The sequence below is a fragment of the Macaca nemestrina genome, chromosome 2 (genome assembly GCF_043159975.1).
Source record: "Macaca nemestrina isolate mMacNem1 chromosome 2, mMacNem.hap1, whole genome shotgun sequence".
Classification (NCBI taxonomy): Eukaryota; Metazoa; Chordata; class Mammalia; order Primates; family Cercopithecidae; genus Macaca; species Macaca nemestrina.
Window position 1 is genome coordinate 112021028 of NC_092126.1, and position 23040 is coordinate 112044067.

The window sequence follows — 23040 nt, forward strand, 5'->3', positions numbered from 1 at the left end:
TTCCAGACCCTCACTCCCTGGTCACTCACCGGGGCACCAGGTGGTCCAGGGTCTCCATGACCACCCTGTTGGGGAGAAAAAGAATCTGATTAGGGGGAATTAGCCTCGCCCCACCAGGGAAACTAAGGCAGTACTGCTCATTGGGGCAGGGCACAGGATGGAGGCAGATAGGTGAAGGTTCTTGGGTACTCACCGCTGGGCCAGGGGGTCCTCTTGGACCCTGCAGACCCTACGTAGAGAGGGCACTGATGAGCCTCAATCTGGGCCTCACTTGGGCCTGTTCCCAACCTCTGGGGCTTTTACCTTGGGGCAATTTCCATACCTCACCCTTTCCAGTCACAGATAACACCTACCTATGGGCTGCCTCTCACAGATAGCACACATGGGCCTGCACACACACATCCACATACAACCACACACACAGACACAGGCACACACAGACAGGCACACACAAGCAGGCACACACAAACACACACACACAGACATGCACACACACAGCAGCAGCAGCACCTAGCGGAGGGTCCAGAGCCTGGGCCGGGTGCTTCAGCCATCACTCACCGGCTTCCCTTCAGGCCCAGCCACACCACGCTCTCCCGGTAGACCCTGCAGAGAACAGGTTTCAGGCCTTAGTTTCCCAGTTCCAACTTCCCCTCCACCCACCATCCCCCTTGACAGAGTCAGGACTCAGACAGTCCCAGGCAGTGCAGACCCCAGCCCTGCACATAGAACAACATATATGAGAGCCACCTTCTTGCACATGTGTGGCTGTTGGGCAAGGACTTACCAGGTTGCCATCCTGGCCCCTCGGTCCAGGCTCTCCCCGGTCTCCTTTGATGCCTGGCACACCCTGAAGGCAGAGTGTTGTGCCCTGAGCCCCCAGTCACTGCCACACACCCAGGTACTTAAGCACATCACCTCTCACGTGCCCCTAGAAAGGAGGGGGACTCTATGGAAGTGTGGGGAGAGGTCTCACCCTGTCTCCTTTGGGACCTCGGTCACCATCGCTGCCTGGCTCCCCCTGTGGGGATGAGATGTCAAGTCAGTCCCTAGTGCCACGGTAGAGGGTGGCCCCGAGCTGAACCCACACACTGACCTTAGCACCCTTGAGTCCAGGGGGTCCCTGTTCTCCAGAGAGTGCAGGACCTGGCCCATCCACAGACACCTAAAAACACAAGGTCACAGGGGAGAGATGTCTCTGTCATAGAGGCATGGGCGGGTCATCACAGATCTTAGCATCACAGAGGGTTACAGGGTAAGAAATTCCAGGGTCATGGCACACACTACCATATTTCTGGGGACCAAGCTAAGGGTGGCTTCCTGGTCACCAGTCACAGGCTTAGGGCAGGGATGGGGTGATCACCTTGGGGCCAGGGGGTCCAGGGAGCCCAGGGGATCCAGGGAGGCCAGGAGGGCCATCTCTGCCCTGCAGGAAACAAGAAAATGGGGTGGCAGCCCCAGCACAGCCTCCAGGCAGCCTGCCCCACAGAGCCCATCGCAGCCCACCTGTTCTCCACGTTCTCCTTTCTCTCCCCGTTCTCCCTGAAATGCAAATAGCGGGTGAGGGCCAAGCCCATGGGGGTCCCACCCCTCCCAACCGCTCTTCCCTTACTCTCCCGGCCAGCCCCCAGCCTCACCCTCTCTCCTGGCCTTCCTGCCTCTCCCACACCCCCAGCCCTGCCTGGGAGCCCGGGAATACCAGGCTTTCCAGGCTCCCCGGCAAGGCCGGGAGGTCCAGGGGGGCCCCTCTCCCCAAGGGCCAGGCCAGGTGGCCCCTGAGGGCCAGGGTCTCCACGGTCTCCCTTCAGCCCGCGTTCTCCAGGAAAGCCAATGGGGCCCTGCAGGAGTTGAAGAGAGAATGCTGGTTGCTGTACAGCTACACCCCCACAGGGTACACCCCACTGAGCCACCTCTGCTCACCTCCTTGCCTGGGGAGCCCCGCTCGCCTGGGTCCCCCTTGGGGCCTCGACGCCGTTCGGGCACAGGCAGGAAGCTACCAGAGCTCTCATCCCAGGTCTCCACGATCTCCCGCAGGGCAGACACCTGAGGGACAGCAAGAGGTCAGAGGAGCGGGGTGCATCGCTGCAGCTCCCGTGCCTGTGGGCCCTGCTAGGCCCACTTGCCCCTATCCCCAGCCCCTAAACAACCCACCTTGATGCCTGCAGTTTCCAGCAACCGATCCACGTTCTAGGGACAAAGGCTGGGTGAAGGGCTGCCCATGACAGAGAAGCTCCTGCCTTCTGCTCCACGCAGCCTCAGGAAAGCACCTCCACGCCCTTTTCCCCAGGCCTCTTGCCCAGAGCACCCTTTAGCACTTGGCTGAGGCATGGCTGGAGACCCCTGAGAGCCCCTTTCTGGCATGTCCCCACTGCCCAAGTTCCCTTGAGTGTGGGCTACAAGAACCCCAATGGGGCAGGGCACTGAACACACAGCACAGAACCTATGGAGCCTCGTGGCAAGGGGAAGGGGATGGTGAGGTGGCCCCCATGGGCATGCAAAACAGAATCAAGGGGACTTCCCAAGGCTGGCTCACCGGCACACTTCCAGGCTCTCCTCGCAGGCCACGCTCTCCAGGGAGGCCCTGGAAAAATGAAGACAAACTGCTAGGAACCAGCCTATGGGCGTGCATGTGCGCATGTGGGTGCTGTGGCTACCTGGGCGTGTGGAAAAGGTGGGGGCCTCACCTGCTCCCCTTTGGATCCAGTCTCCCCACGGTCACCCTGAAAACAAGAATGACCAGGTGAGGAAATGACCCCCAGCCTGGTCAGCCCCTCATCACGCCCCCTACCCAACATCCACACACTTACCTTGGGGCCCGTGCCTCCTGGAACACCAGGAAAACCCTGAGATATGGCAGAACACAAAGGGGTCACACAGGCCTATGGCTTCCTGGGAGGGTTATCCATGAAAACATAATGGCTTCTAATGCTCTCAAGTCCCAGAATGACCCAGGACACTCACCTGGCCAGGAGGGCCCACTGGCCCTGGGAGGCCTGGAGGGCCCTGGGGTCCAAGGATGCCAGGAACGCCACGCTCACCCTTGGGGCCATCACGACCCTGTGAGGGATGCAGTCAGCATCAGGACCCTGAGACCTCAGAAAAGAGTGGAGTCATATCCCCCAGGGTCAGGGTCAGGGTCAGGGTCAGGGGTCAGAGGTTGCAGAAAACTCCAACACTCACTTCTCTCCCAGGGGCACCTGAATCTCCTTTCTCTCCCTAAGGAAAACAAGGATGCTTCAGACATGGCTCCAAGCAGAGACCAGGGAGACCCCAGGTGGGGGACTTTACCTTCCTCCCGTCTTCTCCAGGGTCCCCAGGTTCTCCCTGTGGGCAGAGGACTCACATCAGCCCAAACATTCACTTGTGTCTGACTGCAAGACACTATCTTGGCAGATTTCAGATGACTATGACTGTATTTCTGGGCCTGTAGCTCCATGGCTGTGTATGTCTTGGAGCATGGCCTGTGGCCGTCCGAGTGAGCTGCTGCATGTCTAAGGGTGTGCCTGTGCAGCCCTGCTCACCCCAACAGGCAACTGCACACATGTCCTCTGTCTCTGGCTCTCTAGAGGTAGCTCCACATTCATGCATCTCTGGGTTGGTGATTGTCCACATGTCCTGGGTGTGTGCATATCCATGTGTGTCTTAGTACATGTACCCATGGGTCTGGGTGTCCTAGTCTGTTTGCACATCTTGGCCCATGTCTGCATATGGGCATGGGCTTATACATGTCTCCAAAGGCCCCCAGTGCCTTGGGTCTTGAGGCCTATGTCTTGGCATCTGTCTGCAACTCGTGTGTAGCTCAATGTGTACGACCATAAGCGTGTGGGTGACGATATAAAGTCATGTGCCAGCATGTCGTAGCACATGTCACAGGTCAGAGCCATCCATGTGTGTCTCACCATGTCTCAACACAGGTCCACATGCAGTCTTGGGTCCATGTCTGAGCACATGAGTCTGGGTGGAAGTGTCTGGGTGTCAACATGTCTCTAAGTGCCTCAAATGTGGCTTCACACTAGTGTGCTTGTGCCTGTTGACCTGTCTGTGGCTCTTCACTTGTGCCTATGGCTGTGGGTTATCTGGGCATGTGTCAACCCATCCTGGCACAAATTGGCCCATTCACCAAACCCCTATGTTTCTGTGAGGCTGCATGTGTGTGCATATAGAACTATTTTTCCAGGCCTGATGCGGTGGCTCACGCCTGTAAACTCGGCACTTTGGAAGGCCGAGGCGGGCGGATCACCTGAGGTCGGTTCGAGACCAGCCTGACCAACATGGAGAAACCCTGTCTCTATTAAAAATACAAAATGCAGCCGGGCGCAGTGGCTTAAGCCTGTAATCCCAGCACTTTGGGAGGCCAAGACGGATGGATCACGAGGTCAGGAGATCGAGACCATCCTGGCTAACACGGTGAAACCTCGTCTCTACTAAAAAATACAAAAAAATAGCCGGGCGAGGTGGCGGGCGCCTGTAGTCCCAGCTACTCGGGAGGCTGAGGCAGGAGAATGGCGTAAACCCGGGAGGCAGAGCTTGCAGTGAGCTGAGATCCGGCCACTGCACTCCAGCCTGGGCGACAGAGCGAGACTCCCTCTCAAAAACAAAAAAACCCAAAATGCCAGGCGTGGTGGTGCATGCCTGTAATCCCAGCTACTCAGGAGGCTGAGGCAGGAGACTCACTTGAACCCAGGAGGCAGAGGTTGCGGTGAGCCGAGATCGTGCCATTGCATTCCAACCTGAGCAACAAGAGCGAAACTCCGTCTCAAAAAAAAAAAAAAAAAAAAAAAAAAAAAAGAACTATGTTTCTGGATGCATCTGTATGTCTGGGCCAGGATGCATGTGTCTGCACGTGTGCCTCATGTGTTGCTAGAGATCTTGGCTATGTAGGTGTGCTGGCGTTTCTTGGCAGGTTTCGCCGCAGTTGCCCTGGACACACTCACGTTTTTTCCATTCAGGCCAGGTTTGCCATCCTCGCCTGGCTTTCCCTGTGGGAACAGATCACTGGTCAGATGTCAGGGATCAGGTGAGGGTAGTAAGGGGGAAAATAGGGTAACATGAAAGTCTGGACTCACCGGTAATCCAGGGGAACCAGAGGGGCCAGGGGGGCCCTGTTCTCCACGGAGGCCTGGAAGCCCCTGGAAAAAGTATTTGTTAAGATTTATAGGGCCTCTGAGATATTCCTTGGGGCATACCCCATGGACTAAGAGGACCCCAATAAGATCTCCCTCCAGGGTACAGACCCCCAAGACTGGGAGGTCCCATTGAGATCCCTCAGGCACAGACCCCATGGATGGGGGGCCCCCTGCTGATACTCCCAAGGGAAGAACTCCCAGAACTTGGAGGGCCTATGAAGACTCCCAAGGCAAAGAAGGTCAGAAAGGGGGATTCTACTAAAACCTGTCTGCCAGGGACTGAGACCCCTCCCGAGGACTGAGACCCCTCCCAAAGGCAAGGGTGAACCAACGCCCCCCACTCTCCTGATGCTGTGACTATGATGATCTGGTCGGAGCTTATGCAAACCCCTGAGTTCCCTCTGTCCCAGCATCTCCCCTCACTTACGTCTCTCCCTGGGTCCCCAGCTTTGCCTGCAGCACCCTGAGGAGAGACTCAAAGTCAGTTCATCATGGTCATGGGGTCAGGGGCTCTAGTCCCTGTAAGCCTAAGGCCTGCATGGCAACAATGCACCCCACCCAGGCAGGGCTCTGGGAGAAGACAGAGACAACATGTCTGGCCCCAGAGCTCGTCAAGGCCAAGACCAACCAACGAGGCTGGGGTCTAGGGCCCTCATGTGAAGGGATAAGGGAAGGGGACAACCAGGCAGGACTACCTAGACTCACATTCAGCCCAGGGGGCCCGGAGGCTCCTGGTTTCCCATCCAGTCCGCTCCGGCCATCCAGCCCAGGGGGACCCCGGTCACCCTGTGGAAAACAGAGTGGTAAGAGGCCACCAAGGCCGAGGTGGATCTGATAACCCAGGCTCATGTCCTGAGAAACCTCCACACCCTCTCACCTTTTCTCCTGCTGGGCCTCGGACACCTGGGTCCCCCTGGAGGGAACAGGGTCAGATAAGAGGTGAGGGCAAGATGGGGACTCGGCAGACAGGGCAAAGTGCATCACTCACCTGTGGGCCTGGGGGCCCGCGAAGCCCATCTATGCCCTGAAGATAGGGGAGGAAGAAATCAGAGTGGGCCCTCCCACACCTGCACCCCCAGGACCAGCCATACTCACCCTATCCCCAGGGGCTCCAGGGAGGCCAGGGTCGCCCTTGGGCCCTCGAGGACCCTCTTGTCCGCGGTCCCCAGGCTCTCCCTGTGGCAGAGATAAGCTTGCTGAGGAACAGCCTGGAAGCTAAGCCATGCCCAAGGTAGAACCTGCCGGGAAGGGCACTGGGGTCTTTCTTACCCTCCACCCACAGACCCTAATACCTTCTCTCTTGCTCCAGGTCCTATGTCTACCTGTGGGGGGAATGGCCAGTGAGAAGAATGGCTCAACAAGGGGAAGAGTGGTTGGCGAGGGGATACAGGGTCTGTGAGGGGCTCCAGGGATCTGTGGAGGTTTCAGAGGGGCAGCTGGGGGAAGTGGGAATTAGTGGAAGGAACGAGGGGACATGACGTGGAGCCAAAGGGGCAAGTGAAGGCAATGACAGAGGACCAGACCCAGTGCAGCCCTTACCAGCCGTCCCGGGAGTCCTGGGGGACCCTGGGAAAGGAAATGATTATAGTCAACAGGAAGCCTCAGGTCCCAGGCCATGGCTCTGGTTTGCTCCAGGCTCAACTCTGCCCCCAAGTTCCCCGAAGTACCCCAATGCCAGCCCCCAGCAGGCATGGGTGGCCATCCATGCTTCCCACCTTGACCTCCAGACCCCTCGTGTGAAGGCACACTGGCAGCAGTGCCAGGGGACCCTCAATCCTTTCTGAGCCCAGGACACCAGCCCTACTCACCGGCTCCCCACGGTCACCCTTGGATCCAGATGGTCCAGGGCTGCCCTGCAGAAAGGCAGGGGTCAGGACCACTCAAGGTGGGCAGCAGTTTGGGGGAGCTTTGGAAGCACCATGGGGACTCACGGGAATGTTGGTAGGCTTCAGGTGGGCGTGATGCAGGGGTCACAGGAAGTAAAGATTGGGAGGGTTTAGCATTACGGGGTTGGGGATAGGATCAGGTGTTGGGAATTGACTGGTTGGAGGGTTAAGGTTGGGGTGAGGAGTCATAGATTGGGACTCACATTTTGTCCATCCGCTCCAGGATCTCCCTGGTTTCCCTTCTCACCCACAGGCCCCCGAACTCCAGGTGCCCCCTAAGAAGAGCAGCTGGCCTGAGACAGACCCTCCCAGTATTTTGCAGGTACCCCTGTGACCCCCTACACTGCCTCAGGCTCCCTATCACTCCAAAATCCACATCAGAGGTTCCCATCACCCCATGCCTCCCTGCAGGGCCTCCCATCACCCCTTAGCCCCCCTCAGCCTTTCCTATCACCTTCATGCCCACCTCCCATCACCCCGTTACTTCTCTCTGCCAAGACTCACCCGAAGGCCACGCTCGCCTGCTTTTCCAGGCAAACCTGGGTCACCCTGGTGATAGAAAGAAAAGTCATACTGCACAGGGGAGTTAGGATCTAACTCACTCAGGGAGAGGGGACAAAGAAGGGCCTGAGCAGCAGCTGGACAGGAGGCAAGGAGTGGATGGATGGTCTGGTGGAGCCCCAGCCCACTGGGATCCTAGTTCAAGGGTAAAGGATCAGAAACCACAGTGGGAAGAAGTCTCACCGGAGGACCCTCGTCACCTTTCTCTCCAACTTCACCCTGTGAAACATGAGTGTCAGCCCTGGTTTCAAGAACCCCATGATGCTGGCAACAGCCCTACTCCCTTACCCGCCGTGACTCCCCCGGCTCCAGCCTCTTACATCTCGTCCTCGGGGGCCAACAGGTCCTGGGGGGCCAGGCCGCCCAGGGTCTCCCTTCTCTCCAGGAGGCCCTGAGTCACCCTGTGGAGGAGGCAAGAGGGAGGTGATGCAGGATGCTCAAAGCAGGCAGTCCTCAAGGGGAGGGGATCCCGGAAGCCTTGAGGTTGCCCAGGGTCATGGGTACTCACTGGGGGTCCTGCTCTGCCAGTAAGGCCAATGGGACCCTGAAGGGAATAGAAGGGGGACAGGATTTAGTCAGGGTCCTACCACCTCATCTCCCTCTGTCACACTCCCCATTCCGACATTGATTCACCCGGTCTCCAGGGTCTCCCTTGGGGCCAGGGTCTCCAGGAAGAACCAAGCCAGGTGCGCCCTGTGGATGGAAGGATAAGAAGTCAGGAAGACAACCTCTACCAACCGCCCCCTAAACACTTCCCTTCACGGGCCAGGCGCAGTGGCTCACGCCTATAATCCCAGCACTTTGGGAGGCCGAGATGGGTGGATCACGAGGTCAGGAGATTGAGACCACGGTGAAACCCTGTCTCTACAAAAAATACAAAAAATTAGCCGGCCATGCTGGTGGGCGCCTGTACTCCCAGCTACTTGGGAGGCTGAGGCAGGAGAATCATTTGAACCCGGGAGGCGGAGCTTGCAGTGAGCCGAGATCCCGCCACTGCACTCCAGCCTGGGCAACAGAGCGAGACTCTGTCTCAAAAAAACAAAAACAAAAACAAAAAACCACTTCCCTTCACTTACCCGTTCCCCTTGGACTCCAGTAGCTCCTCTGGGCCCAGCAGGCCCCACATCTCCCTGGAGGTGACAAAGACCATCAGTGCTAGTCCCAGGCTCCAGTTAACCCCCTGACCTAGCAAGTCCTATGACCCTCAAGTCCCATACATAGGCCCTATGACCTAGACCTCAACTCTGTAGAAACCTCCCCTTGCCCCATACCAGGCTTACCTTTTCTCCTTTGGGTCCAGCAACAGCAGGTCCCTGAAAACAAACAGGACAGATACAGCTTGGCCCTGCCTTGGGGTTGTATGACCAGTCTTCATTGGAATGGAGGTCACACGGAATTCGAAGTCATACAGCTCAGTCTCCACCCAGAAGTCACAGGGTCACCGCCGATAGCAGGGAAGGGGTTATACGAAATGGACTGACACAAAGAGCTCATGACCTGCATGGCAGTATGGGGTCACAGGATCACAGCCAGGAGTCTGGAGGCAGGTTCTAGCAGGTGAGCCACAGAGCTCTGAGACTGCTCACGGGCCCAGCACTGTGGAATCACAGCCCAGATAGTGTTCTATAGGAGGATCACTGCTCAAGGGCTGTGCTGTGCTCAGAGCCCCATCCTCTCATCACTCACCACCACTGCAGGGTCCCCAGGACGACCAGGCTCCCCCTGTGGAGAGAGGATAGGAGCAGGGACAGGTCAGGGAGTCACCTTGGAGCCCCAAATCCCAGTGTCCCACCTGCCACACCCCTAGTACCAGATAGTACCACCCCCAGTCGAGGACCCACCTTCTCTCCTTGGCGGCCGGTGGGTCCTGGTGGCCCCTGAATGTAGAGAAAGTGGGAGTCCAGGAGGGGAAAGGAAAGGGGAGGGACACACAAAAGTCCCACTCGTGGTCCCACCACAGTCACAGACTCACTTCAGGACCCTCTGCTCCAGGACGTCCAGCAACCCCTGGCAGCCCCTGGAGGAAAGAAAGGGAAGAGCTGTGCAGGTGGGTGGGGATGGGGGATATGGGCAGGGCTAGAGGCTGGGGTGGGGGCTGGAGAGGGGTCAGGGAAGATTGGGATTTAGGTTGGCAGGGGTAGACTTGGCAGGAGGACAGAGACCAGGTCAGTGAAAGTCAAGGTCAGTTCAGCAGGGTCAGAGATTTAAAGCCAGGTCCCTGGGGCTGATGGTTAGAGCCTGTATCAGCAGGGATAAGGGGTCATTGAGGAGGGGTGAGGAGCAGGGGCAGCGGGGGTCAAGGGCAAAAAGCCAAAACCAGAAAGGGCACAGCCAGGTCAGCTGGTATGAGCATTGCAGCCAGTGGGCTTACCCGGGATCCCGCTGGGCCTGGGGGTCCACGTTCGCCCTGATGGAACAGAAGAGGTCAGAGCTGAGTTGGGCCAGATCCTCCAGGGCCCTTGGAGCCCCCCAGGTTGCACTTACCTTCTCTCCAGCCTCACCCAGGGGCCCTGGAAAGCCCCGGTCACCCTGAAGACAGAGGATGAGAGAACGACAGAGAGAGAGGGTTGGTGGCGGGCTTGAATGTCAAACCCCAGACAAGGGGTCTCAAACTCCAACCACCCCCTCCAAAACCACAACCTCTGACCTGGAGGGAACTGTTATCGCCTGATCTTCCAGCCTCCCCTAACACCACGGGGAGCCCGGAGTAGCACCCCTCAGACCTCAGTCCCCCAACTGGTACTCACTTTGGGGCCAATAGCTCCAGGAGGTCCCCGTGGGCCCTGGAAGGGATGAATTTGGGGGTTCAGAGATTTGCGTTTGGGCATGAGGATGGAGCAGTGGTTGATGATTGAGGTGGGGGCTGGAGCTGTGCCCACCACATTCAGAACCCCTGGCCCCTCCACTCACTTGCTCACCCGGAGACCCAGGTTGTCCTGGGAGGCCTGGAGCTCCATCCTCAGAGTCACCCTGAAGGAGAAACGCGCGGGTGGGAAGACCGAAGGGAGGCCCTGCCCCTAGCACCCAGCCTCCCACCCCAGAACTGGGATATCATCAAGTCAGGCTCCCTACTTTTTCTCCTTTCTCTCCAGGGGGGCCAACGGGGCCTTGGGGTCCAGGGCTTCCGGGAAGACCCTAGGAGGAAGTGAGTAAAAATGTGAGCAAAGAACTATGAAGCCCAGCACCCAACCACTGCCCCAGGAGAGACCCACAGCCCTGAGCAGGGCCCCCAGCAGAGCCTCAAGGCCCACTCACCGGCAGCCCAGGCTCCCCGGGAGCAATGCCACCTTCACCTGGTCCAGGGGGACCCTGGAAGAGAACAGCAGGTCACAGAATGAACAGGGGAATCAGACTCCAAGCCACCCCCAGCACAACCTGTCCCTCACTTACCCGCTCCCCACGATCACCTTTGTCACCCTAGAAAACAGATGATGACCCCATGACCCTGGGCCACACCTCACTCCCAAAGATACTAGGAGGGATGAGGGTCATGGGGTCCAATTGGATTACAAGGATCTTGGGAGAACTGAGGCATCATGGTGAGGATGGGGGTGATCAGAGGGTCACAAGAGCCAGAGGAACTGGTAGGGGTTATGTGGGTTCAAATGGGGTCACCAGGTCTCTGCATCACATGGCACTCATGAGGTTGTCACCTTCATGGCTGTTCCAGGAAGCCCTGGGGGGCCACGGGGTCCTGGGTCCCCCAGTGGTCCACGAGGTCCAGGGGGGCCCTGATGGAGGAGACAAAGTATAAGGTGCAACCCCATAGACCCTCCTCTCACCCCCTCTTGTCAGTCCCCCCACTACCCATCACTCGCCACCACATACTCTGGACTTACCGATGGTCCAGGGTCCCCTTTCCGCCCAGGAAGCCCAGGTCCTTCGCCTCCAGTGATTTGTCCGGGAGCCCCCTGTAGGGACAGAGAGCAGTGGGCAGGATTCAGGATATGGGGGCCTTGAGCTGGAATAAGCCCCTAGACACGTCCAGCTATTCCTATTCGCGCCTTAGGCCCTGCACAGGGTCTGGCGTGGAGCAGTCCTGCTCCTCCCTGGGACATCCCGGCCGCCTCCCTTCCCCCTTCACCTACCGGCTCCCCCTTTGGGCCTCGAGGTCCTTGCTCTCCCTGAGGACCAAACAGAGCAGAGGGTGGTGCTTGGGCTCAGGCGAGTGTCAGCGTGGGCACTGACCCACCACCCCAGGCTCCCGCCCTGTGGAAGAGCCCTGGGAAGACACTTGGAGAGCAAAGAAGGGAGGGCGCCTTACCGGTTCCCCACGAGGGCCAGGCAACCCTGGAGAGCCCTGCAAATGGAGGCCAGAGGCAGAACAGTCGGAGCCACCCACCCACTCAGGCAGCGCCCACCCTGACCCGCAGGGCAAGGCTTGCTCACCTTTAGGCCAGGGGCTCCAGGGGTCCCAGGAGTCCCGGGGCGGCCAGGGCTGCCTGGACGCCCATCTGCTCCAGGGAAGCCCTGAGGAGGTGAAGAGGTCAGGGCAGGAAGGGACCCTGCCCCAAGGCCCCTGGTTTGCTGGAGGGGCCTCACCCCATCAACAAGGGGTCCCCTACCTCACTGGCCCCCAGGTATTATTGGGGGTGGAACAGTGAGGCAGAGAAGTGGCCCCTCAGAGCTGCACGGAGTCCAATTCCAGGCACAAGGGCAGTGACAAGGCAGAGGGCTTCCCTGCCTCTGGGACTTAGAGCTGCTGCTCAGGCTCTGCAGAGGGGCTAGAAGCCCCACTGGCCCTTCTACTTCAGAGTGTCCCCTAAAGTCTCTGCGGTGGTTTATAACCTCCAGCTGGGCTTCTAGGAATTTCCGATGATTCTAACTCTGCTTATTCCTTCCCTCTTGTAAAAACCCTGAGAAAGCTTTGAGGAGTGCCTCAGAGAAACCTCGATGGTCCCCACACTCACCCTTTCGCCCTTAGCAATGGCACTTCCAGGGGGCCCCTGGGGGCCAGGAGCACCAGTCCTGCCCTGAGAGAAGAGAGCAGGTTAGGTGGTGATAAGCCAGTCAGGGTGCAGGGACAGATGTGGGGGGCACTCACCGGGAGGCCAGGGTCGCCAGGAGGCCCAACTTGTCCTCTCAGGCCCTAGGAAGGGTGATCACTGAGACCTGTGCTGCCAACCTCCCCTGCCCCACTGACACCCAACCCACTCTCTATTCCCCGCCCTACAGGGGCACTCACCATTTCTCCAGGTTCCCCCTTCTGGCCCTGGGGAAAGACATGTCAGATGTGGGTCAGAGTGGCTAGCCCCAGGTGCAGCTTCTGCCCACCTCTCGTCACAGGACTCTTACCTTCGGACAATATACTGGGCAGGGTTCTGGCCGGGGCTGTGGACATAGGGTCTCTTTGAGGTTGAACATTTCTACCAAGAACCCCCAGATCCCTTATTTTCTACCACCCAGTCCCCCAGAGGCCTCTTCCAAACCTGAGTGGTGAAGGATGCCTGACACAGGGCTGCGGCCAGACCACTGACTGCCCGGTCCAGGCTTGGCCCATCATCCACGGCGAAAAAGGTCTGGACAGAGTCCATGCCTGGCACCAAGCGACGCAGCTGCTCTGGGTCCGCTCCAGCCATTCCCAACATCACCACTTTAAGCCCTAAGGTGGGGTCCAGTGGCTGCTTGATAGCCCTGTCAGGGCCACCCCTATTCCCAGACCCCTTCCCCATCAGCCTACTCCTTACCAGCAGCCTGGGCCTCACGGATGGGGCTGAATATGTCACCTCTCAAGGGTTCATCCACTAGCAGAACCATCACCCCTGGCACGTGCTGGCGGCGCCCAGGAGCATCTGGTGCCAACACATATCTGTGAGCTGTGACCACGGCTGTGCCTGGAAGGAAGGACATGTCAGAACCCTGGGGCACCAAGTTCCCAGTGGATAGCCCCAAGAGTCCATGCCTGCTGCAGTCCTCACCCAGGTTGTTCCCACTGGGGTCCATGTAGGGCATGTCACGGATCCTTTGCAAGATAATGCCAAGGTCATAGGAGCCATTCAGGGGGAACAGTGGGGAGGGCCGGTGACTGTAAGACAGCAGGCCAACCTGGGGTGGAGGGAGACACAGAGCCTAAGGAGGATGATAGAGCAGGGATGGGGGTGCACAGAGCCTGGAGAAACACATCAGGCTGTATGTGACCAAAGCCTGACTATCTATTAGGGAGTCAGCAGTGACGGCAGGATAGGAAGCCAGGCAGCAGGTGAGATCTGGAGCCTGTGGGAGAGCTGGGAGAATGACTGAACCTGTTGGGTGGTCAGGAGATGGTAACTGGCATGGAGCCTGGGTGGGGGGCCACAGGGAGAGGTAAGAATCTGGTTGCCCCAGGACCAAACCTGAACCGCCTGTGGCCCAAGAGGCCCAAGTGCCAACACCAGACGCTCCAGGACCCGCCTCGTAGCCTCCGCACGGTGAGCATTGTCTTGAGTGGCGTGTGGTAGGAACACCACATCCGCCAGGCCACGGGGACACACTGCAGGAAGGGGAACAAGTTACTGAAGCGAGCAGCCCACCCAGACACACCTTTCTGCCCTTCCCACTATGCCCGCCATACCTGGCGCCTGTGTGATGGATGCCTCAGGACCCTGCACGCCATCCAGGACAGGCGTCAGGGAGAATATGTAAGAGACACCAGGCTCTAGCCCTGTCACCCGCTGGGAGCTTGAGATCCCTGGAAGTGTCTGCGGGGCCCCAGGCACTTATGCAGGAGAGAGAACTTGATTAAAAATCAGTCTCCACAGAACCCCAACTGCCAGCCCACCCCAACCCTGGCCTCCCCCTCACCCTGGCCAGGGCCTCTGAGTGGCCGCCAGGATAGGATGTAGCTGGATGCCCTGGACACTGGGGTCCAGGCCAAAGTCACCGAGTCGATCGAGGTGTCCACCACACGTAGTTCAGTGCTTGGAACACGAGGTGACTCTGAAGGAGGAATGAAAGATCGAGGATCAGAGGTTGAGTCCTGAGAACCCAGAGGAGAGAGAGATCTGAGATCCTGGGTCGGGTTTGTCTTATTGAAGCGTCATGAGAGGTCATGCTGGGGTCACCCAGGGTCAGAGAGTGAGGGGTGGGGGTACAGGAGGAGTCACTCAGAATCGGGGTGCAGGAAGCCAGGGTGGGTCATCAGTAGGGGAGGAGCACGCCAAGGTGAGGCAGGCTTACCAGTGCGCACAGTCACGTCTGCAGAGGGCCCTTCTCCAGCCGGCCCTAGGACACTCAGCCTCACGCGGTACTGTGTGGCTGGCTCCAGCCCGTCCAGGTGATAGCTGTTGAGCTCGGGCCCCAGGACCCGGGACTGTTCTTGGCCACCTGGGGCAGGCGTGAGGGTGGGGGCCAAGAGCATGTGGGAGAGTGACACCTGGAGGCATTAAAGGGCCCGCCCACCTCACTGGCTCTGTTAACTGGGTCCACCCTCCTGACTTCCTCATCCTCACTGACTCTGCCCACTTTATGGACCTTGCCAGACTGACCCTCCATGAACTCATTGATCCTGCCCACTTCATTGACTGATCTTACCTACTGTCACTGATCTCGCAGACCCCCAATGACAGACCCCACTCACTGTCACTGTCCTCACCTACCTTGCAGCATCTGCCACAGCTTTGCCCCCATTGGTTCCTAACCCCCTCCCAGGGACACCCCTCACCCTCTGGTTGCCAGCGCAGAAGGAAGCCCTGCACTCCGGGCACCGGCTCCCAGCGCAGCCTCAGCGAGTGCTCCCCGCGCTGTACCACGTGAAGCGTCCCCAGGGCTGGTGGAGCCTCAGGCGCTGGAGAGAAAGCTCAGGAATCAGGGAGGCTCTGCCCCAATGGCCCCTGTGCCAATCCCAGGCCCACCCTGGCACACGCACCCCACCCAGCCAGCCCCTCTGCCTATCCCGGGCTTCACCTTCCCTCCTCTCAGACCCCGCCCCCAAAGGCTCACTACCAATCCTGGTCCTTTCTCCAATCTGGAGCACAAGCCCCGATCCCCAAACCATCCACACCACCCATCCCGAGGCTCTCCAGCTCATGCTCTGCCTACGCGTGGTGACGACAATGGAGACAGGTGTGCCCTCGCGGTCCCCGACAAGTGCAGTCACTCGCACTGAGTAGCTGACTCCACCTTCGAGACCCCGGATCTCTGCAGAGTCTGTGTTTCCTGGGAGTATCTGGTGTCTCATGGGGCCACCTGGCCAGGTGGGCATAGAGCAATGGTTAGGGGTGGGCAGTCCCAGCCAGGAAGGATAGGGGTGGCATCAGGGAGCCATACCTTCACTCCGGCCCCAGGCCAGTCTGTAAGCTGTGGCCCCAGTGACCCCTACCCAGGTGATCCGCAGAACGTCGCTGGAAGCATTGAGGATTTGCAGCCTTGACACACGGCCCACAGGCTCAGGGGCTGGGGACAGAGGCAAGGTAAAGGGGTCTGGCAGAGAACAGAGTGGTAGTGCAGGCATGGTTGACACGGGGGTAATCTGAAAGTCAGTGTGAGGTTAGTATGGACAGGTCACTGTAGGCAGCCCTGAGAAGGAGGAGGTCAGTGCCTTGGGGTGGGCAGTGTGGGGCCACCAGGAAGTCACCGTGGGTGGACACTTAATCAGTGCGGGGTGGGTCAGTGTGGACAGGACAGTCACTAAGCAGGGGCGTGGAGGCAGCTGGGCAATCAGGAATACACAGCAGGGCAGGGTAGCTATTTCGGTGTGGCTAGCAGCTGGTCAGGGTCCACTCACCAGTCCTGACAACCACAGAGGCAGGGGGCCCATCCACACCAGCCACATGGGCCCTTACATGCACCGTATACTCAGTATCTGGCTCCAGCCCGTCCAGCTCAGCCACCGTGGCCTCCCCAGAAACCAACTGGGATTTCTCTGGGCCTAGGAGCAGGGATGGAGGCAACTCCAGGGCTAGTCAAACTCTGTCCCCCAGAGCCCCACCTGGACCCCCAATAAACCCCCAGCCCCCATTCCACCCTGACCTGCCCCCTCCCAAACCCCAGTCCCCACCGTGGGCTGAGTGCCAGGAAACCCTGTATCCTGTGGCGCCAGGAACCCTGGTCCAGGTAATGGTGACAGATGAGCTGCTGGCCTGAGTCACATGGACGGTCCTCACTGGGCCCAGTGGGTCTAGTGGGGAGAGGCAATGGGGAGTCTGTTGGAGCAGGCAGGAAGGAGTGGGGCTATCTGATACTGATAGTGGAAGGCGATGAGAGTCTAACAGAAGACAGGGATCTGATAGAGGAGATGGTGAATAGGTCCAGTGGAGAAGTGGGGAGATGGAGGTTTTAGGAGGCAGTGAGGGGGTCTGATGGAGGAGAAAGTGTAAATCTCAGAGGAGATTTGGGTCCAGCAAAAAAGGGGTGGGGGTCTGAGGGCTGAGGTGGTGGAAATTTGAGGGCAAAGATTGTGGGAGTCTTAGGGGAGAAGCGGGGGAATCTGAAGATGGGAAGGGCTTAAGGGGAGACAGCTGAAACTGAAGGGGAAGCAGAGTCTCTGAAGGAGGAGGGAGTAGGAATCTGAAGGGGGAGGCAGGAGTTCTGGGGAGTAGCAAGGATCTGCAAGGGAAGGCATGGGGGTCTGAAAGAGCAATGGAGGCAGAGAGTCAAGGGACAGGGGTAGGCCCTGACCTGTTCGAGCCACGATGACCGCAGCGGGGCCCTCCTCTCTCCCTCGAAGTACAGACACAGCCACCTGGTAGGCGGTTCCAGGCTGCAGCCCTGTGATGTCTGTGACCGTAGAGTCTGGGGGCAGTGTCTGGCTGGACTCTGGACCTGAGGTCAGAGGGAAATGCTGGCATGGCTCCTGCCTGTCCCCTCCGGCCCCCATACCCTCATTGGTCCCTTCAGCAGTCCCCCCACACACCCCACACTGACCACTGCCTGTGCTCCAGCTAATCCGAAATCCACTGGCTCGAGGGACGGGTCCCCAGGCCACCCTCACTCTCGTAGCATCTGACACCACAACTCGCAGCCCTGGAACAGCAAGTGGGGTTTCCGGCTCTAGGGGTTAAACACAGAGGTCAGAGGTCAGAACCAGGACCAGAGTGAGGCAGACAGCTGTCCTCCACAAGCTTCCTGTAGTGCTCACCCCGGCGGACAGTGAGGACACTGGCACTGCCCTCACGGGAACCCACTCGAGCAGACACCCGCACAGTGTAGCTAAGCCCAGCCTGAACGTCATCCAAGTCGAACGCTGTCTGACTCCCGGGAAGCATCAGGATCCGCTCAACCCCTAAGAGAGAAGTCAGCGTAGGTGGGCAGGGGTCAAAAGGAGACAGGGACGTGGGACGATGGCAGTGATGGACAGGGACACACAGCGAGAAGGGCCATGGAGGTGGGGATGTGGGGTGGTGGGGACCAGAGAGATGGGATATGGTTGAAAAAAGTGAATGCAAGACAAGGACATAGGATGAAAGGGGCCAGTGATGGTCAGGGACACTGGAGGACAGGGGTCCGTGGGATGCTGGCATGTAGGATGACAGGAGCCAGTGGACTGCAGTGAGAACTGATGAGCTGTTGATAGACACTGACGTGGGATGGCAGAAGTCGGTGCTGGATGGGGACGTGCAATGAGAGGTTGGTGTACAGTGGTCACCACTAGGGTCACAGAAAGGCAGGTGACTGAGTTTGTGGCTGTGCAGAGTCGCAAGCCATGGACAGGGGTGTGGGGCAGGGAGGAGATCGGCTGGGGCAGGGTAGGGGCAGACACACCCTGTGACACTTCAGGGCTCAGTGTCATCCTGGGAAGCAGATGGATAAGGAGACAGGGAGGAGACTATAGGGACCCAGGTGTGGAAGGAGAGGCTGGAACTTCAGTGTGTGTGGTGGGGGTGCTGGTTGTGTCCACCTTACCCTGGGTGCTGCGCACAATGATGCGGTACTGGGTGGCACCAGGGACTGGGCTCCAGGACACTCGCACCCGCTGCCCGGGCAGCTCGGTGGCTTGCAGGTCCATCACAGGGCCCACAGGCAGCTCTGGTCCTGTTGGAGAGCACAGCATAGAGGCAGCCTGGGGCTCCGACACCTCCCCCACTCACTGGCCCAGCCCACAGAGCCCTCACCAGTGGGAACCACGGTTGCAGGGGTGGCCACCTCGCGGCCCTCCAGCAGAGTGTAGAGTGTGAGGCGGTACTCTGTGCCCGGCTGCAGCCCATCCAACTGGTAGCGGGTCACATCAGAGGGCAGCACCACCTTCTGTGGTGGCTCCAAGCCTGCAAGATGACAGGGTCAGGCCAGCTGACGCCATGCCCTGACCCTTGCCTGTCCGTCCCTTCCCCCACACTGACCAGTCTCACGCCGCCATTCCAACCGGTAGCCACGGGCCTCAGGCACCAAGTTCCAGGAAAGGAGGATGGATGTGGGGCCCAGGATGACCGGGCGTAGGGTCTGCTCAACAGAAGTGTCTGCCCAGGGCACATGGGATGTCAGTGGCCTCCGGTCCTTGCCCTGCCTGCCCGTCCCAGCCTGACGAAAGTGCCCAGCCTTCTCACCAGTGCGAGCCGTCAGAGAAGCGGTGGGCCCCACACTATGGCCAAACAGGGTGCTTATGGTCACCTCATAGTCTGTGCCAGGCTCCAAGTCGTGCAGCAACACTGAACCTTGCCCAGGGCCCAGCTCCTGCTGCTGTGTGGGCCCACCTGCATGGGGGGCACCAAAAGGCCAGTGAGCCTTGCAGACACAGGACTCTACAGTTTTGTCTGAGGTGCAGGGACTCCCCTCAGCCCACATCTCTCACTCACCACTGAGGACCCGCCATGTCACACGGTAGCCAGTGGCACCTGACACACTCCGCCAGGCCACCAGGAGGCTGTGGGCTGTGGTATTCTGGATGGTCAGTTCCGGCCCCTCCAGGGCAGCTGGGGGAGAGTCCCACCAGGGATTCATGGAGTCAGGAGTGGGAGGGGGTACTGGGGTGGGGAGTTAGGTGAATGGGGTCAGAGGCTGGCAGAATTGCTCACTGGTCCGAGCTGTCCCGCTCACTGCCTCCCCGATGCTGTTGGCGTAGAGGGCAACCACAGTCACTTGGTACTCAGTCAGTGGCCGGAGACCCTGCAGCCACACGCTGGTCTCACCAGCTGGGACGTTCACCTGCCCAGGGCCAGAGGTCACTTTATCTTGCCCAGCCAAGTCCCCAGCCACCACTTATCACTCCTGACATCCTACCTCCTGCCGCTCGCTCGGCAGTGGCTGTCCCAGCCCCGTCAGAGGAGTATACTGGACCTTGTAGCCAGTCACAGGGCCACTGGCCGCTGTCCACTGTACTCTCAAGGATTGGCTGCTTGGCTCAGACAGCACCAGGTCTCGTGGAGCAGAGGTTGAGTCATCCACTGGGAATGGGGGATCCGGGGATCAGGCAGAAGGATTGGGGTGGGCGTGTGTGGTGCAGAGTTGGGGTTAGGGTCAGGAGCACATAGGATGGAATCAGCACTCCCAAGTGGGGGTTGGGGTCCAGGGTCTAGGTCGGGGCACACCATGTAGGCAGGAACTCACGAGGCCGGGTCACAGGCATGCCACCAGCAGTTGTGCACACTCTCCGGGAAACGAGGGGGAGTAGTGTCCTCAAGATGCTGAAGTCATTGACGAAGAAGAAGAACTCACTGGTGGGCTGTGAGGCAACTCGCTTCAGCTCCTCAGGGTCGGCATTCTTGATCCCTGAAGTGACAACCAGTCAGGACTCAGTCACCCACATGCTCTCTGACCGCTCCCACTCCCCAGCTGACCTGTCATCCCTGCTCGGTCCTTACCCACAGCAAACAGCTTGACCCCCTGCCCCTTCAGCTTTTGGGCAGCTGTGTCCACCAGGTCCTGGGACTTCCCATCTGTGATCAGGATGCAGACCTGGGACAGGTGCAGGGGTCAAATCACGGCTCCTCTGAACACTTTATTTGGGGTCATCTTGGGAGGCATGGAAGGGGTAAGGATCACCTTGGGGACACCAGGTCGGGCCAGCTGGGGCAGGAAGACACGGTCAGCCACATGGAGAATTGCAGCCCCTGTGCGAGTGTTGCCCCCTTTGTAGCTGAGCTCACGGATGGCGCGGATCACATCACCCCCAGAGCCAAGTGCATCCAGGCTGAACTCTGTCCTGTTGGAGGGTAGGGGTGGCAACAGGCTAGGACTCAGGATCTCTTCTGGCCCTGGCCTTGAGGAGGCCTCTAGGGTGAGGGTTATGGGTATCAGGCTCTCTTGAGAGGTCCCTTCATTCTGTGATTCTCCACATCCACTTTCCTCTGGAACCCCCAGGTTAACAAACTCCCCAGGGGCTCCTTTGTGCACCATCTGCAGCTGGGCCTGGGCAGGCCTGAAGGAGCCCTTAGGGGCTCTCAGTCTGTGGGAAACAAGATGCTGCTTAATTAAATAATTGCAGGAGGAGGGGTCCAGATGTAGGAAAGTGGATGCTGGCCAGATGGAGCACCTCTGGTGAACGGCTGCAGGGGTTAAGGGGCTAGAACATGAAGAGTCCAACAGGCATGGGGGGCCCCTCCTGGGCTCCCCATCTCCAGCTCAGAAAACACAGCCTGTCTTGCACCTTCCTGTCTTGCAATAGCCTGGAGGTGCTTCAGGGCATGAAGGTTCTACCTAGGGAATCCTTATCTCTGTCTCCAGAGGAGGTCCTGGCTAGGGGGTCTCTAGGTTCCCCAAAACTTGTTTCCGGAAAGACCCGGTCTGAGGTTTCCGGGGTCTCCTCCCTTCCTGGGGAAGGGGTCTTGGTGGGATCCCGGGGTCCCCAGCCCCCAGGGCCGCTACTCACCGTGGGTCATCACTGTACTGCACTGTGGCAAAGCGCACACCCTGTGCACTGGCTGCTCCAGAGAAAGGCAGCACCAGCCCTTCGAGAAAGCTGCGGACCTCGCGGAAATTGCTGCGGCCAATGGATGAGGAGCCATCCAGTAAGAACACAATGTCAGCGGCGTAAAGGCGCGTGCAGGTCACTGGGGCGGGCAGAAGAGATCAGGGCCTCTTCTGGGAGGCCAACCACCCGCCTCCCCGCACGGTGGCCTCGCTGGGACTTCGGATGGTGGGGAGAGTAGGCCTCATCTTATGCAAACCAGGGCCGAGTCGGCCTGAGCCTGGGGGCCTTGGAGGGAGTCGAGCTGGGTGGGTCCCAGAGCAGACTCCCGCGGGGGGTTGGGGTGTGCAGGGGAGGGAGAGTCGCCAGCACGGGTGTGGACTTGGGACTGAGGTCAGCCTCTAGGGGCCGGCGCGGATTGACATAAGGCAGGGGACCCCGCGTGCATCCAGGGAGCCAGAATTTGAGTCGGAACAGGATAGGAGGCAGTTTAGGGAACCCAGCACCGACCGCGGAGGGTTCGGGGAGTCCCAGAATTAGGAGGAATCCTCGGGGAGTCGCGGAGTTGGCTGGGTTGTGGGCGGGGGGGTGTCGGGGATGAAGGCCGAGTGGAGCGGAGGGTGACACGGTGCAGTGCCCCGGGCCAGGTCCTCCTTTGCGGTGCCCCGGGCCGGGTCCTCCCTTGCGGTGCCCACCTCTCTCCCTGTGCTGGGCTCGCACTCGGGGCGCCCCTGCCAGGATCCCGGCGCAGAGCGCGGCCACCAGAAGCCGCAGCCTCATCCTAGTCGGTAGAAGCAGTCAGCTAGGACCCCCGCCTCTGCCCCTTGCTCCCCTGCGGCCTTGGCGGGTCCGAGCCCAGCGCCCCTCCAGCCCGAGTCCTGGTCTTGCCTGCGCGTCCGCCGGCTCCCGCCGCCGCCGCTGCAGTCCCGCGGGCAGAGCAGAGAAAAGTCCCTGATCTCGGGGGGCGGAGCGGCAGGCGGGGACCCAGGCACCCGCCCTCACCCACATCCCTGAGAGGTCGCCGCCCCCACCACCCCTCCCCCAGACAAAAGATATGACGCACTTAACTATAAACCCACCGACCCCCCTTGGCTTCTGGGAATTTCCCAGAAGGTTCTCCATGGACAGATGCTGAGGGAGTACCCCTAACTCCATCTAAGGTCACAGGTCTTGGCTGCTTTAGGTCAATCACAGTGACCAGGCTGAGGAGTGGACAGGTTCCTGCAGAGCCACAAGGCAGCAGCGCCGTGGGGGGTGGGGGCTGCAGCTGAGGATGACTCACCCCCAATCCGGTGGGGGTGCCCAGACAAGCCCTCAGGCCATGGGTCCCGCCGGCCACTCCTGTGATTCAGCCATCTGTCTGGTGGGCCTCCTGAGCCCCACCCCAATCTCCTTGACAGGAGAGAAGCCCTGGCAAATGAGTGACTCTGGGCCTGTCTTAGGGAAACCAAGGTCCCCTTGGCCTAGATCCAAGTAACTCACCCTGTCTTTGTAGGGGATAAGCCAGAAGGAGGAGAGAACCTGTGTCATGCTTATGCATATGTCCCAGTGTCCCACACCCTCTACCATGTCCCAGGCAGATGCAATCCAGCTGTGCCTGAAGGGAGGGGGCCGCCCATCTGTGGAGAGCGGGACCACCCACAGTGACAGCTCATCTCCCAGGAATCCAGCCCTCCATGCCTCAGGCCGGGTCCCCCTACCTACATGTCCTCAC

At 59.5% G+C, this 23040-nt stretch overlaps 1 protein-coding gene and 2 long non-coding RNA genes across 4 annotated transcripts in view; 2 read left to right on the forward strand and 1 right to left on the reverse strand.

Annotated features, from left to right (window-relative positions):
- Nucleotides 1–22188, reverse strand: part of LOC105480412 (collagen type VII alpha 1 chain) — a 31608-nt gene extending 9420 nt beyond the window's left edge. The window contains exons 1-81 of one of the 2 annotated variants that reach the window (XM_011739239.3): nt 22022–22188; nt 21288–21468; nt 20462–20621; nt 20281–20374; nt 20027–20188; nt 19700–19863; nt 19495–19624; nt 19276–19392; nt 19027–19173; nt 18823–18939; nt 18598–18747; nt 18389–18517; nt 17625–17768; nt 17411–17536; nt 17165–17308; nt 16545–16664; nt 16272–16415; nt 15815–15940; nt 15587–15733; nt 15210–15332; nt 14726–14872; nt 14351–14485; nt 14121–14264; nt 13903–14039; nt 13489–13615; nt 13258–13404; nt 13000–13172; nt 12866–12901; nt 12756–12782; nt 12615–12659; nt 12481–12543; nt 11960–12040; nt 11835–11870; nt 11659–11694; nt 11410–11481; nt 11224–11301; nt 10961–10987; nt 10826–10879; nt 10643–10705; nt 10481–10540; nt 10318–10353; nt 10055–10099; nt 9942–9977; nt 9543–9587; nt 9412–9447; nt 9257–9292; nt 8851–8883; nt 8647–8700; nt 8204–8263; nt 8079–8114; nt 7891–7971; nt 7754–7789; nt 7514–7558; nt 7213–7284; nt 6932–6976; nt 6663–6689; nt 6416–6445; nt 6219–6299; nt 6112–6147; nt 6001–6036; nt 5829–5909; nt 5551–5586; nt 5064–5126; nt 4932–4976; nt 3286–3321; nt 3178–3213; nt 2959–3054; nt 2805–2840; nt 2682–2717; nt 2531–2578; nt 2149–2184; nt 1918–2040; nt 1635–1835; nt 1504–1539; nt 1361–1423; nt 1094–1162; nt 974–1018; nt 785–847; nt 559–603; nt 194–229; nt 30–65 (exon numbers count right to left, since the gene is read on the reverse strand). In XM_011739239.3, coding sequence (XP_011737541.2) covers nt 30–65; nt 194–229; nt 559–603; nt 785–847; nt 974–1018; nt 1094–1162; nt 1361–1423; nt 1504–1539; nt 1635–1835; nt 1918–2040; nt 2149–2184; nt 2531–2578; nt 2682–2717; nt 2805–2840; nt 2959–3054; nt 3178–3213; nt 3286–3321; nt 4932–4976; nt 5064–5126; nt 5551–5586; nt 5829–5909; nt 6001–6036; nt 6112–6147; nt 6219–6299; nt 6416–6445; nt 6663–6689; nt 6932–6976; nt 7213–7284; nt 7514–7558; nt 7754–7789; nt 7891–7971; nt 8079–8114; nt 8204–8263; nt 8647–8700; nt 8851–8883; nt 9257–9292; nt 9412–9447; nt 9543–9587; nt 9942–9977; nt 10055–10099; nt 10318–10353; nt 10481–10540; nt 10643–10705; nt 10826–10879; nt 10961–10987; nt 11224–11301; nt 11410–11481; nt 11659–11694; nt 11835–11870; nt 11960–12040; nt 12481–12543; nt 12615–12659; nt 12756–12782; nt 12866–12901; nt 13000–13172; nt 13258–13404; nt 13489–13615; nt 13903–14039; nt 14121–14264; nt 14351–14485; nt 14726–14872; nt 15210–15332; nt 15587–15733; nt 15815–15940; nt 16272–16415; nt 16545–16664; nt 17165–17308; nt 17411–17536; nt 17625–17768; nt 18389–18517; nt 18598–18747; nt 18823–18939; nt 19027–19173; nt 19276–19392; nt 19495–19624; nt 19700–19863; nt 20027–20188; nt 20281–20374; nt 20462–20621; nt 21288–21468; nt 22022–22106 — 6570 coding nt within the window. In that variant the 5' untranslated portion in view covers nt 22107–22188. The remainder of the gene's footprint in view (nt 1–29; nt 66–193; nt 230–558; nt 604–784; nt 848–973; nt 1019–1093; nt 1163–1360; nt 1424–1503; nt 1540–1634; nt 1836–1917; nt 2041–2148; nt 2185–2530; nt 2579–2681; nt 2718–2804; nt 2841–2958; nt 3055–3177; nt 3214–3285; nt 3322–4931; nt 4977–5063; nt 5127–5550; nt 5587–5828; nt 5910–6000; nt 6037–6111; nt 6148–6218; nt 6300–6415; nt 6446–6662; nt 6690–6931; nt 6977–7212; nt 7285–7513; nt 7559–7753; nt 7790–7890; nt 7972–8078; nt 8115–8203; nt 8264–8646; nt 8701–8850; nt 8884–9256; nt 9293–9411; nt 9448–9542; nt 9588–9941; nt 9978–10054; nt 10100–10317; nt 10354–10480; nt 10541–10642; nt 10706–10825; nt 10880–10960; nt 10988–11223; nt 11302–11409; nt 11482–11658; nt 11695–11834; nt 11871–11959; nt 12041–12480; nt 12544–12614; nt 12660–12755; nt 12783–12865; nt 12902–12999; nt 13173–13257; nt 13405–13488; nt 13616–13902; nt 14040–14120; nt 14265–14350; nt 14486–14725; nt 14873–15209; nt 15333–15586; nt 15734–15814; nt 15941–16271; nt 16416–16544; nt 16665–17164; nt 17309–17410; nt 17537–17624; nt 17769–18388; nt 18518–18597; nt 18748–18822; nt 18940–19026; nt 19174–19275; nt 19393–19494; nt 19625–19699; nt 19864–20026; nt 20189–20280; nt 20375–20461; nt 20622–21287; nt 21469–22021) is intronic. The other variant, XM_011739238.3, reaches the window with a different exon arrangement.
- LOC139361961 (uncharacterized) lies at nt 2600–4824 on the forward strand. Its single transcript, XR_011620044.1, has 3 exons — nt 2600–2737; nt 3189–3271; nt 4175–4824. It is a non-coding gene; the product is annotated as an uncharacterized lncRNA (long non-coding RNA).
- On the forward strand, nt 6429–8986 carry LOC139361962 (uncharacterized). The gene is made up of 3 exons (XR_011620045.1): nt 6429–6514; nt 7263–7331; nt 8871–8986. It is a non-coding gene; the product is annotated as an uncharacterized lncRNA (long non-coding RNA).
- Nucleotides 22189–23040: the final 852 nt, after the last annotated feature.